This window comes from Pygocentrus nattereri, chromosome 24 (assembly GCF_015220715.1).
Source record: "Pygocentrus nattereri isolate fPygNat1 chromosome 24, fPygNat1.pri, whole genome shotgun sequence".
In the NCBI taxonomy this organism is placed as follows: Eukaryota; Metazoa; Chordata; class Actinopteri; order Characiformes; family Serrasalmidae; genus Pygocentrus; species Pygocentrus nattereri.
Window position 1 is genome coordinate 22,109,981 of NC_051234.1, and position 13,443 is coordinate 22,123,423.

The 13,443-nt window shown below is 40.7% G+C and overlaps 1 protein-coding gene across 2 annotated transcripts in view; it reads left to right on the plus strand.

Moving 5' to 3' along the window:
• c24h8orf34 (chromosome 24 C8orf34 homolog) overlaps positions 1–6,874 on the plus strand; it is a 186,246-nt gene extending 179,372 nt beyond the window's left edge. For both annotated transcript variants that reach the window (XM_017716201.2, XM_037533851.1), the window contains exons 14-15: positions 5,462–5,509; positions 6,158–6,874. In XM_017716201.2, the coding sequence (XP_017571690.1) occupies positions 5,462–5,509; positions 6,158–6,165 (56 nt within the window). In that variant the 3' untranslated portion in view covers positions 6,166–6,874. The remainder of the gene's footprint in view (positions 1–5,461; positions 5,510–6,157) is intronic.
• Positions 6,875–13,443: the final 6,569 nt, after the last annotated feature.

Sequence of the window (13,443 nt, forward strand, 5' to 3'; positions counted from 1 at the left end):
TTCTCCCTCCCTCTCTCTCTCTCTCTCTCTCTCTCTCAACTTTCTCTCTCTCAACTTTCTCTCTCTCTCTCTCTCTCTCTCTCTATCTCAACTTTCTCTCTCTCTCTCTCTCTCTATCTCAACTTTCTCTCTCTCAACTTTCTCTCTCTCTCTCTCTCTCTATCTCAACTTTCTCTCTCTCTCTCTCTCTCTCTCTCTATCTCAACTTTCTCTCTCTCTCTCTCTCTCTCTCTCTATCTCAACTTCCTCTCTCTCTCTCTCTCTCTCTCTCTCTCTCTCAACTTTCTCTCTCTCTCTCTCTCTCTCTCTCTCTCTCTCAACGTACTCTCACACATTTTCTTTTTTTCCTTTAGTCACTTTCTCTTTTTCTCTCTTTTTCTTCTGTGCTCTCTCTCTCTCCTCTCTCTTTCACACCCTCTCTTACTTACTTTTTCTTTCTTTCGTCTCTTTTTCTGCAGTCTCTCTGTCTCTCTGCTTCTGTGGCTCCTTATTTCTCTCTCTCTCTTTCTCTCTCTCTCTCTATTTTTCTCTCTCTTTCTATCTCTTTCTCTTACACTCTCTGTCTCTTGGTCCTCTTACCTCTCCCTCCTTCTCTGTCTTGCACTTTCTCTCTTTCTCTCTCTCCCTCTGCCTTTGTCCTTCTGTGGCTCTCTTTTTCTCTGTCTGTCTCTCTCTCTCATTTAATTTCTCTTTTTGTCTCTTTCTCTTTTGCACTCTCTTTCTTCATCTCACCTCTCCCCACTCTCTCTGTCTCTCTCTCATACATTTTCTTGTTCTCTATTTTTCCTTTATTCACTCTGTCGCTGTAACACTTTTTCTCTTTCTCCTTTTTATTGCCCTCTTTTACACAGTCTCGCATGTGCTTCTCTTTCTCTCGCTCTCTACACTATCTCAGTCTTTCTCCTCTCACTCATTCTGTCTTTCATACTTTCTCTTTTCCTCTTTCTCGCTCCTCTTTCTGTTTTTCTATTGCTCTCGATCGTTGTGCTCTCTCTCTCTCTCTCTCTCTCTCTCTCTCTCTCTCTTCAACAAAATGTCTACAGAATAGAATACTAGAAAGATCTGATTACTGTTTAATCCTCCACTTTCTCCTCTCAGGCTCTGTCTCACAAAGCCGTTTATGATTTGGCGAATCGCTCCATTCAGAAGAGACTCATTAATAACAACATTTGATCACTCTCTTCTTTAAAATAACAGCGTTTGAGTGGAGCTGATATAAACTCCCTCCGAGCTCCGCCGCATGCCAGAACTTTTTATAGCTTCTCTGTCTCCGGGTCTGCGTGCACACAGGCCGCACCTTGTGTGGTTTGGAGGCTGAAGCGCAGCAGACACTTTCACTGTGTTGATATTGTTTGGCAGACTATGTCTTGGGTTTCACTTCCAGTGGATATTTTGAAAGATTTAAATGCACTCAGAGTCATTTTCTGTCCAAATTGTCGTTCGTCATCACTAATAAATACCTTAGCTTCATTTTTTTTTTCTCTGTATGAACGTGACACGGCCGGAGCAGAGCATCCTCCAGGAGCTGTTAGTCTTTTAATGATGCTAATATTGTTTTAAATCAAAAGCTCTGGCCCAGGACGAGTGCCTTTGGGTTCGTGACTTACTTAAGAATAAATACATTATTCATGCTTCGTTTGCCTGCGTGTGTGGACAGTTGGCTATTTCTTCATTTCCATACTCGCCGCGTTCTGCGGATTGCACAATGTTTACAGCAATGCTAGAATAAATGACCCTAGCACTCCTTGTTTGAAGCCAAGTCTGGGATTACAAGATTTCCAAGATTTCACTCCATTTGTTATTAAATATCATCTTGTTTATCTGGACTGACTCATCTATTCCACCAAAATTATGCTCAGCTATTTCACCCAGTAAACAAATGATCCGGACCTGCTTCTCAATCAGAAATTGCGACGCAGTGGGACAGCACTTAGGCCAACTTTTAATAGAAGTCAAGGGGCAAAAAAATCTGATTCAAACAAAACATGCAACGCAAGCCTTGCAATCAAATGAAATGTAACCAGTCAAGACAGTCAGTCCAAGGGACCAGCTTTTGTTTGCCAAAAGTCAAATCTCACAAAAAAGAGCAAGTATATTTTCCTTATATCCTCTACAGTCAGTACAGCTGGTACAATCCTTCCAGCGTGGTGTTTTAAAGGGACACAAGCCATGTGTCAGAGAGCTATTTAGACTGGCATTGCCAACCACAAGACAGTATACACTATCTGTCAATGTCCAGTAACTGCAGTACTTATATTCATGCCCATGAAAGTTTAATGTTTTATTGCCATAGAACATTGAATCACAGGTGATTTAACTGATTTAGTAAATTTACTTTAGGTCCCTGTCAGCATTATACATTTGCACATTGCAGTTTTTCCTCATCTCTCTTTGCAAAAATCAAAACTGTGGCAGAGGATCATGAGTAAACAGCTGTTTTCAAGTCCAGCCACAAATTCTCAATGTACACTAATCAGGCATAACATTCGGACCACCTCCTTGTTTCTATACTCACTCTCCATTTTATCAGCTCCACTTACTATATAGGAGCACTTTGTAGTTCTACAGTTACAGACTGTAGTCCATCTGTTTCTCTGCATACTCTGTTAGCCCCCTTTTACCCTGTTCTTCAGTGGTCAGGCCATGGACCACCGCAGAGCAGCTACTATTTGGGTGGTGGATCATTCTCAGCACTGCAGTAACACTGATGTGGTGGTAGTGTGTTAGTGTGTGTTGTGCTGGTATGAGTCGATCAGACACAGCAGTGCTGCTGGAGTCATAATGTCATGCCTGATTGGTGTGCATTAACGTTGTTTTTAAGCCATTCCTGTATGCTTGGGATCGCTGTCACGCTGGAAAACAAATCTCCAAAGGTCTCAGGTTTCTTGCAGACTGCATAAGATTTTTCCTCCAGGACTTCTCCATATTTTGCTGCATTTATTCTACCCTCTGCCCTCATAAGCCTTCCATTGCTTTGGCAGAGTGGTATCCCCACAGCATGATGCTGCCACCACCATGCTTCACAGTGGGGAATGTGTTTATTACGATGGTATTTAGTCTGATGGCCAAAAAGCTCAATTTTGGTTTCATCAGACCACACAACATTTTTACAGCTGATTTTGCTCATGCCTACTGGCAAACTGACTTTTATTTATCAGTGGCCTTCTTTTTGCCACTCTCTCAAAGCTATGACTGGTGAAGCACCTGGGCAATAGGTGTTGTATGCATAGTCTTTCCCCTTTCAGCCACTGAGATTTTTTACCCTTTAAGAGTTGTCATACACTATATGGAAAAAGTATTAGGACACCTACACATTCAGGACCTTTTATGACATCCCATTCTAAATCCATAGGCATTAAAATGGAGTTGGTCCCCCTTTGCAGTTATAACTTATAAAGTTAAAAATTATGTTATAAAGTTATAACTTCCCATTTTTCTGGGAAGCTTTCTACAAGATTTTGAAGTGTGTCTGTGGGAATATTTGCCAAAAGAGCATTTGTGAAGTCAGACACTGGTGTTAGACAGGTGGTCTGGCTCATAATCTCTACAAGTTCTAGTTCATCCTAAATGTGTTTGATGGGGTTGAGGTCAAGTTCTTCCTCACCAAACTCACCTAGCCATGCGTTCGTTTATGGACTTTGCTTTGTGCACTGGGGCTCAGTCATGCTGGAACAGAAAATTGCCTTCCCCAAACTATTTCCATACATTTGGAAGCATAAAATTTTCCAAAATGTCGTGGTTTGCTCAAGCATTAAGATTTTCCTTCACTGGAACTAAGACCAAGCCCTGAGAAACAACCCCAAAGCATTATCCCTCCTTCACCAGACTTGGCACAATCCAGTCAGGCAGGTAACGTTCTCCTGGCACTTTGCCAAACCCAGACTTGTCCATCAGATTGCAAGATGCAAGATGGAGAAGCATGATTTATCACTCCACAGTGATAAATCTGTCCTAGCAAAACTTTGGGTCAGAATTGATGTTCTGAGCTTATGATGTTTGTGCAGTAACACGTGGGCCAGTGTATTACTATTCCCAAGGCAGCCAAATCTTCCTGTAGGTCTTTGGTAGTGATATGGGGGTTTTGCTTTGCATACCTGACCAGTCTAAGTCAAACACTCTTACACATAGTTTACTACGCTCTGGAATTGACTCGGAGTAAAGCCTACTGTTTCAAAATATCTCAGCGGCCTTACAAAAAAAGAACTACTAAAACGATTTAAAGAGTGCCTAAACATTTGCAAATGCCACAGTTATTTTAGTTTTTTTTCCCAACATATACACTCACCAGCCACTTTATTAGGTACACCTTACTAGTAAAAGGACCCCTTTTGCCTTCAGAACTGCCTTAATTCTTCATGGCATAATTTCAACAAGGTGTTGGAAACATTCCTCAGAGATTTTGGTTGGTTATTTGAGTTCCTGTTGCCTTTCTATCATCTCGAACCAGTCTGCCCATTCTCCTCTGACCTCTCACATCAACAAGGCATTTTCGTCCACACAACTGCTGCTCACTGGATATTTCCTCTATTTCTGACCATTCTCTGTAAACCCTAGAGATGGTTGTGCGTGAAAATCCCAGTAGATCAGCAGTTTCTGAAATACTCAGACCAGCCTGTCTGGCACCAACAACCACGCCACGTTCAAAGTCACTTAAATCACCTTTCTTCCCCCATTCTGATGCTCGGTCTGCACTTCAGCAAGTTGCCTAAATGCATTGAGTTGTGGCCATGTGATTGGCTGATTAGCTGTTTGTGTTAACAAGCAACTGAACAGGTGTATCTAATAAAGTAGCCGGTGAGTGTATAATTTAGTAAGTATTGTAATTGTGAATTAAAATTTGTAGTTTGTTCCATGTTTAATTTGACCAGGTAGAGTAGGCACAAGACAGAACGACAGGCCAAAAAAGATAAAACAGAATACAAATATAGAAGATGGGTAGGTTTTAAATCCTATTTTTATGAAGAAATAAAAATATGTTTGTTCTTTCATTGGATGAAGAGGTGGGAGAAACTTTACCTTCTGGCGGGCCAAATCAGATTTCATCATGGTTGGCAACCCTTTTGCTAGCCTTAACCTAGAGTAATGTCTTTCTTATGAAAGTGGTCCTACTATAAAACAAATCGTCTTTAGTTGATTCTGCTGTTAGTTCCTAATTATGTTGGTAGTTAATCCATTATGGAAGGCCTTTAGCTCCTGAAATCCTAACAAATGGGAGATCTTGGCTGTATCTACTTAAATAAATCATTTTCCATTCAGTGCGTCAACATTTTAACCCTTTAGTTTTCAACCAAAACATAATGAAATAGGATTATTTCTATGATGCTTAAAACCAGCACTGTAACTCTTTCAAATGCAAATGAACTAAATTGATAGAGATGTATTTTTAGTTGCCAGAACATTCTGGAAAAAGAAACTAAATAATTAGTCATTTAGTAATTAGTAATGTATGTTTTTGTCACAGGTAATCAGAGTGGAATGAGAGATGCCAATAAAAGATCAGTGTTTTCAGGTAAGAATTTTAGTTTGTTTTTTTTTTCATTCGCCGAGATGTTTGACCAAGATGTGTGGTGAACCCATTCGAAAAATGCCTTTATAAAGTTAAAATTTATAAATATAGTAGTCCCTGGCTGTCCATCACTGACCTCATCGCAGAGAAGAACGTTTTAACGCTTCCCTCAGAATTAGCCATGAGTGAGTCAGACGCCTAGCCTGGGTTTATAGAGCTGCATATAATGACCAACAGTTATGGATGCAGCTCAGCCAGTCCGTCTATGACACTGCAGGCTTTAGCATGGTGCCATGTTGTGGAAAGCAGCCGTTTGATGCCGTTTCCACTGACTCAGGCTGGTGCCGCTATAGAACGTGAAGGAAGTGTCTGGTGGGCCCATCTGCGGCCGGCTGAGATTTCACTGCACTAGAGGGCAGGCTGTGACCTCATAGGCAGACAGAGTCACATATGCCATAAAACAAGCAATTTCATACACCAGCTCATTTTTCCACTTTCATGTTTATCTTTGACATGTTCAAATATTAAAGAGTGTTTTCATGGTAATTACTGTGGTCATTATTCTTATTAGTGGTTGAATTTTGTCTGAAGGTCGTCTCCAAGTGACTGATGTTTTTGCCTCTGCCTTTCTTTCTTCTTCTTTCTTTACAGGCTTATAATGACCGACGACCGAAGACGTGGACCCAATCAAACATTTATGCAATCTTAACGGGGCATTTTGAATATTGTGAATAAACCAGAGAGACACTTATTTTTATAGTTCCAGTAAAAAAAAGAAAAGATTGTGTAGTTTTTGGTTTTTTTTTTTCCACGGAGGATAATGTTTCTTAGATCCTGGCACATTTGTATGCTATAAGTACAAATACTTGAAACTAGCGAATGTAAATTGTTGATGAGAATGACTTGTCTCTGCTTTTCATTTGCCTTTTTAGCATGCTTCCCATTGCAGAATTTTGGAGAAAAGAAAAGCAATCACATGGCCTTGCATTAATAGACACATTATGTATATGTTTTTATGTGCCAAATAACTGGTAATGGGGGAAGAAAAAGCTATTTTACTTTATATATAATATAATATATATTATATAATATCATTATATAAATATAATGATATATTATACATATATATATATAATCATTTCAATATCAGAAATGGCATTAAATGGAGAAATGAATGTTACATAGAGAAGCTTTAGAAGCATCTCCACATCACTGCCGTGGATGACTTCAACATAGCACTCTTCCATTTCCTACAGCAATGTATCACAAAAAATGTCTAGGACACTACAGAATTGTAAAGATTTATTTGATTTTTATACCCACAAAATAATATACATTATATATATACATTATATATATATATATATAGCCTGCTGCAACTTATTGTATGATGCAAATTAAATTCATTTATACACTTTAGTGTCCATTTTATGTTTTCCGATGCTTTGAGTGCGCAGTTCTATACATTTATTTAACATATAACACCATTCAACTCCTGAAATACCATAGCGCAGTGGCAGATTCCAGCTGTTTTGTTCCTGGGCAGGACATTTAATGGAAAATACTCTGTTCTCTTCTGAACAGTGTCCAGATCGCTCTGGTTCTTGGGCTCCATGACTCCACCACCATTGAGATGTTGCTCCATGGTGACATATTTTACCACAATCACACGTTTGTGTGACATTTGTTGTGTATTCTGGACGTCTTACTCCTCTTAGAGCCCATTAGCTCTCACAGTCTCACCATAAGTCTGACAGATGTTGTTTTCAGAACTGTGGAGAATTCACCAAGTCCTTGTTTCGTGGTTCATGTACGTTCTTCAACTTGAAGTGATGCTGGCTGGTGTAAAGGCTCAGTGTTGCTTAGTTATATTTATTTATCCACTTTTCAAACACTAAGAACTGCTGGTGTACTGAAACTAAAATGTGTCAGGTAAGAATAAACCAGTTTAATTTACTTTCGGCACTTGCTGTTTCTACAACAGATATTGGAGCAGAGCAGCTTGTCCAGAAATGCAGGTGGAGACCCTAATGAGAGTCACGGAGGGAAGCACTGTCAGGAAGAGCCACTGAAAGAAACCAAGACTCAAATGGGAAAAGCTCCCTAAGAATATGAGGAAGAAACACTGAGAGGAGCTGAGATTAAAAAAGAAAACAGAATCAGAATCAAGCTTTATTGGCCAGGTACGCGTACACATACAAGGAGTTTGGTTTTGGTTTTAGGAGCTCACAGTGGACAGTATAAGAAATGTAGTACATAAAATAAAACATGCGTTCCTACCACACGCTCAGGCCATCATTCAAACACATACACACATACAGTCAAAACTGTAAACCTAACATTGTGCAGAGTGTGTGTCTTAAGTTAAAGTGCTGAGTGCAGCAGCAGTTAAAGGATGTATAGTGGCAAAAAGAGGATAATGAGGTAACACATAAGTGGGGTTATAAGGCAAGTGTGGTGCTAAAAGAAACGCTGGTCTGAGACAGTTACAGAGGATGGAATATTGAGTGTGATACTATATACCAATATATATAAGAAGTATTCACTATACAATTCAGTAGTTGGACTATTGTGCGTGTGTTATAATTAACTGTTCAGTAGAGTGATGGCTTGTGGAAAGAAGCTTCTCTGTAGCCTGGATGTACTGATCCTCATTTGGCTGAAGTGCCGGCCTGAGGGGAGGAGTTGGAACAGGTGGTGGCCGGAAACCATGACTTAAAATGAAAACCTCCCTAGAAGCATGAGGAAGAACCATTAAGAGGAACCAAGACTCAAAAGGAAAAAAAATTCCATAAAAGCATGAGGTAGATCCACTGAGAGAAGCCAAGACTCAAAATGAAAACCTCCCTAGAGGCACAACGAAGATCCACTGAGAGGAAGCAAGAGTCAAAAGGAAAAATACACTAAAACATGAGTAAGATCCACTGAGAGGAACCAAGACTTAAACTGAAAACTCTGTCAGAGCATTAGGAAGAACCTCAGAGAGGAACCAAAGCATAAAAAGCTCCATAAGAGCATGAGGCAGAACCGCTGAATAAACCAAGAGTCAAAAGAGAAAACTTTCTGAGATTATGAGAACGAACCACTGCTAGAATCCAAGACTCAAAAGGAAAAACAGCCTAAGAATGTGAGGAAGAACCAGTGAAAAGAACCAAGAATCAAAAGGGGAACGCATCCTCCACAGATAGTCCAGTTAGTTTTGGTAGGACAGGTGGAAGATTAAACTGGTATGGGGAGCACATTGGGGAAAGATCTGGGCAATAAACCAGTAATCAATGGTTCAAAAGTTAATGATTTTGTGGATCTACTGATTGTGTTGCTTTCTACTGTCTGCCCTGTGCCACCCACGTCCAGTGTCCTCCTAAACGTGGTCACCCTATTAAAACTCCTCTCTTGAGCAACACTTGGCTTGCATTTTTTAGGCCTTGGGCAACCTGAACTAGACACAGAGCATTTCTCAGCGCTTGGACACCACCTTCTTTAATGGTGTGTCATCACGCATGTGGATGTCATTGGGTTGTGTGCACATGATCTAATCGCTGACTGATGGATGTCAGTCTTGCACGTGGTTTTCACAGCAGACATCCACTAATTCACACAGCAGCCACGCAACCACGCCTTAACTCAGCGTCTGATCGCCAGCCTGCACCCGCAGACTACCAGGCTGGCCCTCGCCAAACCCCAGCACAGCCTTCACACTCCAGCCTTCAAACAGGATGTGGGCTTTTAGAAGGCTCGACCCGTCTGATTCTACAACAGAGCAATTCCTGTTAAACTCTGATTGAACATTCATCAGTTTCCTACGTGAAAAAAAAAACACAATTTCATTAAGTGTGGTATGCGTGCCATCTCGTTCAGGTATTTCCCCTATAATGTTTAGACTGGTTTTCGGGACAGGGGATGTGGTCAGAAAGGAAACGTGGCTCACACTTTTTAAGACTTTCTGAGAACATACTCCAGTTTGGATCGACATGAGTAATTCTAACCGTTCGCATGTGTGCCGTTCTAACAAGTTACTGATTTACTGCTCCGCTTTTCCATATTCTGAAACATCATATTCTCTCGAGTTTTAAGTAAACGGAAATCTGTTGGATGTGATTTTTCTTTTTCATCTGCTATGGAAGTTAATGCTTTTATTGCTTTCTTCCATATCAGATGTTTCCCTTTTGCCTTCATTTTTCATGTCAGCAAAGTACGAACCAGATCAGAGATCAAAATGGAAATGTGGGGGACTTTAGTGACTGAGATGCAGATGGCTGCAGAGAACTGCTTTCATTTGTGCCCTGCATATCAATATGATCCCACTGATGAACCCAGATAGTGTTCTTTTGAAAATGCCTTAAATATAAAAACAATTTCCATCATGTTCTCAGCCTGCCATATTTTGGAGGAAGCATGTAGTTCAGTCAATGGCAGGTCAGGTAACAATACATGTGACAGTTTGACATAATCAGGATACAAATAAGTAATTACGTTCTGTCACAGTTAAAGAAAAAGGACATCAGGAAAAAAATCAATCAGATTACACGTTGCAAAAATAGGGGTGATCGACGTGCTGATTCATTTGCCTTTTGTCTAATTTACCACTTTGATTTCTTCCCAAAATGAAAAACTCTTCAATTCTACATGATGTGACATAGAGTACGGGAGGGTCCAGCTGCCAGGAGAGAAGAATCCCCCTCCCTTGCAGCAGCGAAAGGTGTTTTATTGAGTTTCATTCAGCCAATCTACAGACTTTTTTAGAAGTATTTTATTTGTATTGGCAGAACTGAGATCTGCAGCCTTTTCCTGTAGATATTTAAATCAGGCATTTATACTGGATTTACATGACATGAGACTCTAATGCAGCAAAATGAACCCACCTGGCTATGTAAAGTTCTATGGTTTGATTGGCCATGAATTCAAATTTTGTAAATATGCTGGAGTGAGCTAACTTAACTCACAATCCTGAAACATGAAGGAATCACAGTCTCATGAGCGGTAAAGTTGGTTTCATTTTCACATAAAGGATTTCACAGTAGTTTTCTTTGGTTACAAATGGTTATTTGTCAGTAGGACAGTCAGCTCCCACTTTGTTTTTTTTAACAGGTGATCAAGAATCTGTAACAGAGCGTGTTTTTAAAGCGACCCTCTTAAACCCGGTGAACGGTTAACGTTTTCTTTGCAGCTGTGACATTATGTCGACTGAAGAACGTTTCTCCATTTCGTATTTTTCAGAAAGAAGATGCCACAGCTTATCCTCTTGTTTTCTTTTGCTTCACATTTCCAAGGTTTGTCAATTTGTGGGGTTAAAGTTCATCTAGATAAACGGCTAGCCAAATTTAATGCTACCAGAAGCAAATTCTTTTTTCATACTCTCACCATTTAAGGGGTTTTAAGGGGATTTAAGGGGAGCCTGGCCGCTTCCTGTTTCCAGCGTTATATGAAAGACATGAGTGCAAAATCCCAGGGGGCGTCTAGGAGTGTGTCCTCCATTAATATGTGTGAATGGAGGTAAACAGCTGAACACAGAAAAGTTAGTTCGTTTCTAACCACTTGGCCAGGACTTTCCATTCATTTTAGAAAGTAGAAGGATGTGGTTCACTTAAAATGAGAGAAAACTTACCCGTATGTTTCCTTTTTTTTACAGCAGCAGGAAGCTAGCATTACTTCTACTGACTGCTGATTGTTTAGCATTACAGCTCCTGAGTTCTGATTGGTTAGCATTACTGGTACTGAGTGCTGATTGGTTGTCATTACTGCTCCTGAGTGCTGATTGATTGGCATCACGGATGACTGCCTGAAGTCTGGAACCCATGGACATCACCAAACACTGGGTTTCCTCCTTCGTGATGCTTAGCCAGGCCTTTACTACATCTGTCTTCAGTTGTTGTTGTTTGTGGATCTTTCTGCCTTAAGTTTTGTCTTATGCCAGTGAAATGCCTGCTCGATCAGTTCGAGAGCTGGTGATTGACTCGGCCACTGGAGAATATTCCACTTCTTTGCCTTAAAAAACTACTGGGCTTTCGCAGTATGTTTTGGGTTATTGTCCATCTGTACTGTGAAGCAACATCCAATCAACCTTGCTGCATTTGGTTGAATCTGAGCAGAAAGTATATCCCTGTACACTTCAGAATTCATCCGGCTGCTTCTGTCTTCTGTTACATCATCAATAAACACTAGTGACCCAGTGCCACTGGAAGCCATGCATGCCTCCACCATGTTTTACAGAGGATGTGGTCTGCTTTGGATCATGAGCCTTTCCAAGCCTTCTCCATACATTCTTCTTCCCTTCATTCTGGTATAGGTTGATCTTAGTTTCATCTGTCCAAAGAATGCTGTTCCAGAACTGGGCTGGCTTCTTGAGATGTTTTTTGGCAAAGTCTAATCTGGCCTTTCTATTTTTGAGGCTGATTAATGGTTTGCACCTTGTGGTGAACCCTTTGTATTTGCTCTCATGAAGCTTTCTCTATATGTCAGACTCAGATACAGATACACCTACTTCCTGGAGAGTGTTCTTCACTTGGGTGGATGTTGTGAAGGGGTTTTTCTTCACCATGAAAAGGATTCTGTGTTCCTCCACCACTGTTGTCTTCTGCGGACATCTCAGCCTTTTTGAGTTCCTGAGCTCACCAGTGCGCTCTTTTTTCCCCAGAATATACCAAACTGTAGATTTCACCTCCTAAAATTTCTGCTATCTCTCTAATGGATTTCTTTTTCTCCAGCCTAATGATGATCTGTTTCACTTCCATTGAGACCTCCTTTGACCGCATGTAGTGGGTTCACAGCAACAGCTTCCAAATGCAAATTCCACACCTGGAATCAACTCCAGACCTTTTACCTGCTTAATTGATGTATTAATCAGGGAATAGCCTGTGCAGCCCATGAAATAGCTTTTGAGATAATTGTCCGATTACCTTTGGTCCCTTGAAAAAGAGGCAGCTACATATTAAAGAGCTGTGATTCCTAGACCCTTCCTCCAATTAGGATGTAAATACCCTCAAATTAAATCTGAGAATCTGCACTGTAAGTGCATGTTGAATATATAACTGTGTCTTGAATATGTTTTGGTAAACAGTTAAAATGGCAAAACTTGTGTCACCATCCAAATATTTCTGGGCCTAACTGTAGGCCTGGTAGAACTGTGCAATAAGGGGTGACCTAATGAATGGGTGGGAGTTGGCCAAGACTAAATTAGGGGGAAATTGGAGAAGGAAAGTTGCAAACCAACAAAGAAAGAGCTTTCAAAGAAAACTAGGCTTCCACAAACAGTGTACATTGTCCATGACTCTTGTTAATGAAATGTATTACTACAATAGGGTTATCTCTTTGGAGGCCAACCACTGCCACATCCTCTGTTTACTGCTCCCTTTCCACTAACCTTAAGGGAATGCTTTTAAAGTTAAAGGGCCACCCAAGAACACAGCCAAAGCCTCATGCTTCTAGAGATCTGAACCACCATCAGTGGTCAGCTGACCAGCCGCTAGTCTTTATTTATGGCTGAACTAAGTCATATTAATCCTGACATAATGCACAAATAAATCTATGGCTGGGGACAAGTATGCTTTGAAGGCATGTACATAACAGCGTGTCCTGCATCACTCCCATGTGGCGCATGAATTCAATCTGTGTGGAGTTTTTAAAAGCCTGGTTGTGGTCTCCTCTCCCGGGCCGTTTTCGAGCGCGTCCTTTATGACAGCGTGGGGAAACATCTTTTTCACCTGATTTGTGGAACTCCTTCTCAATCAAGCTTGTGTACGGTAGCTGGGCTTGGCTGACATGGTGATATGGAAGGATGTCCGATCCCCAGCCAGATGTTTCAGAGCAAGCTTTTTGAGCTCATCTGCAGGGCTGAAACCCAAGCTTTGTGTCTGTGTATCTCTGAGAAACCTTAGACAAGTCCATTTTGAATCATTTCTGATATCCAGAACAAACTTTCCAAAGTGGGACCCCATTTC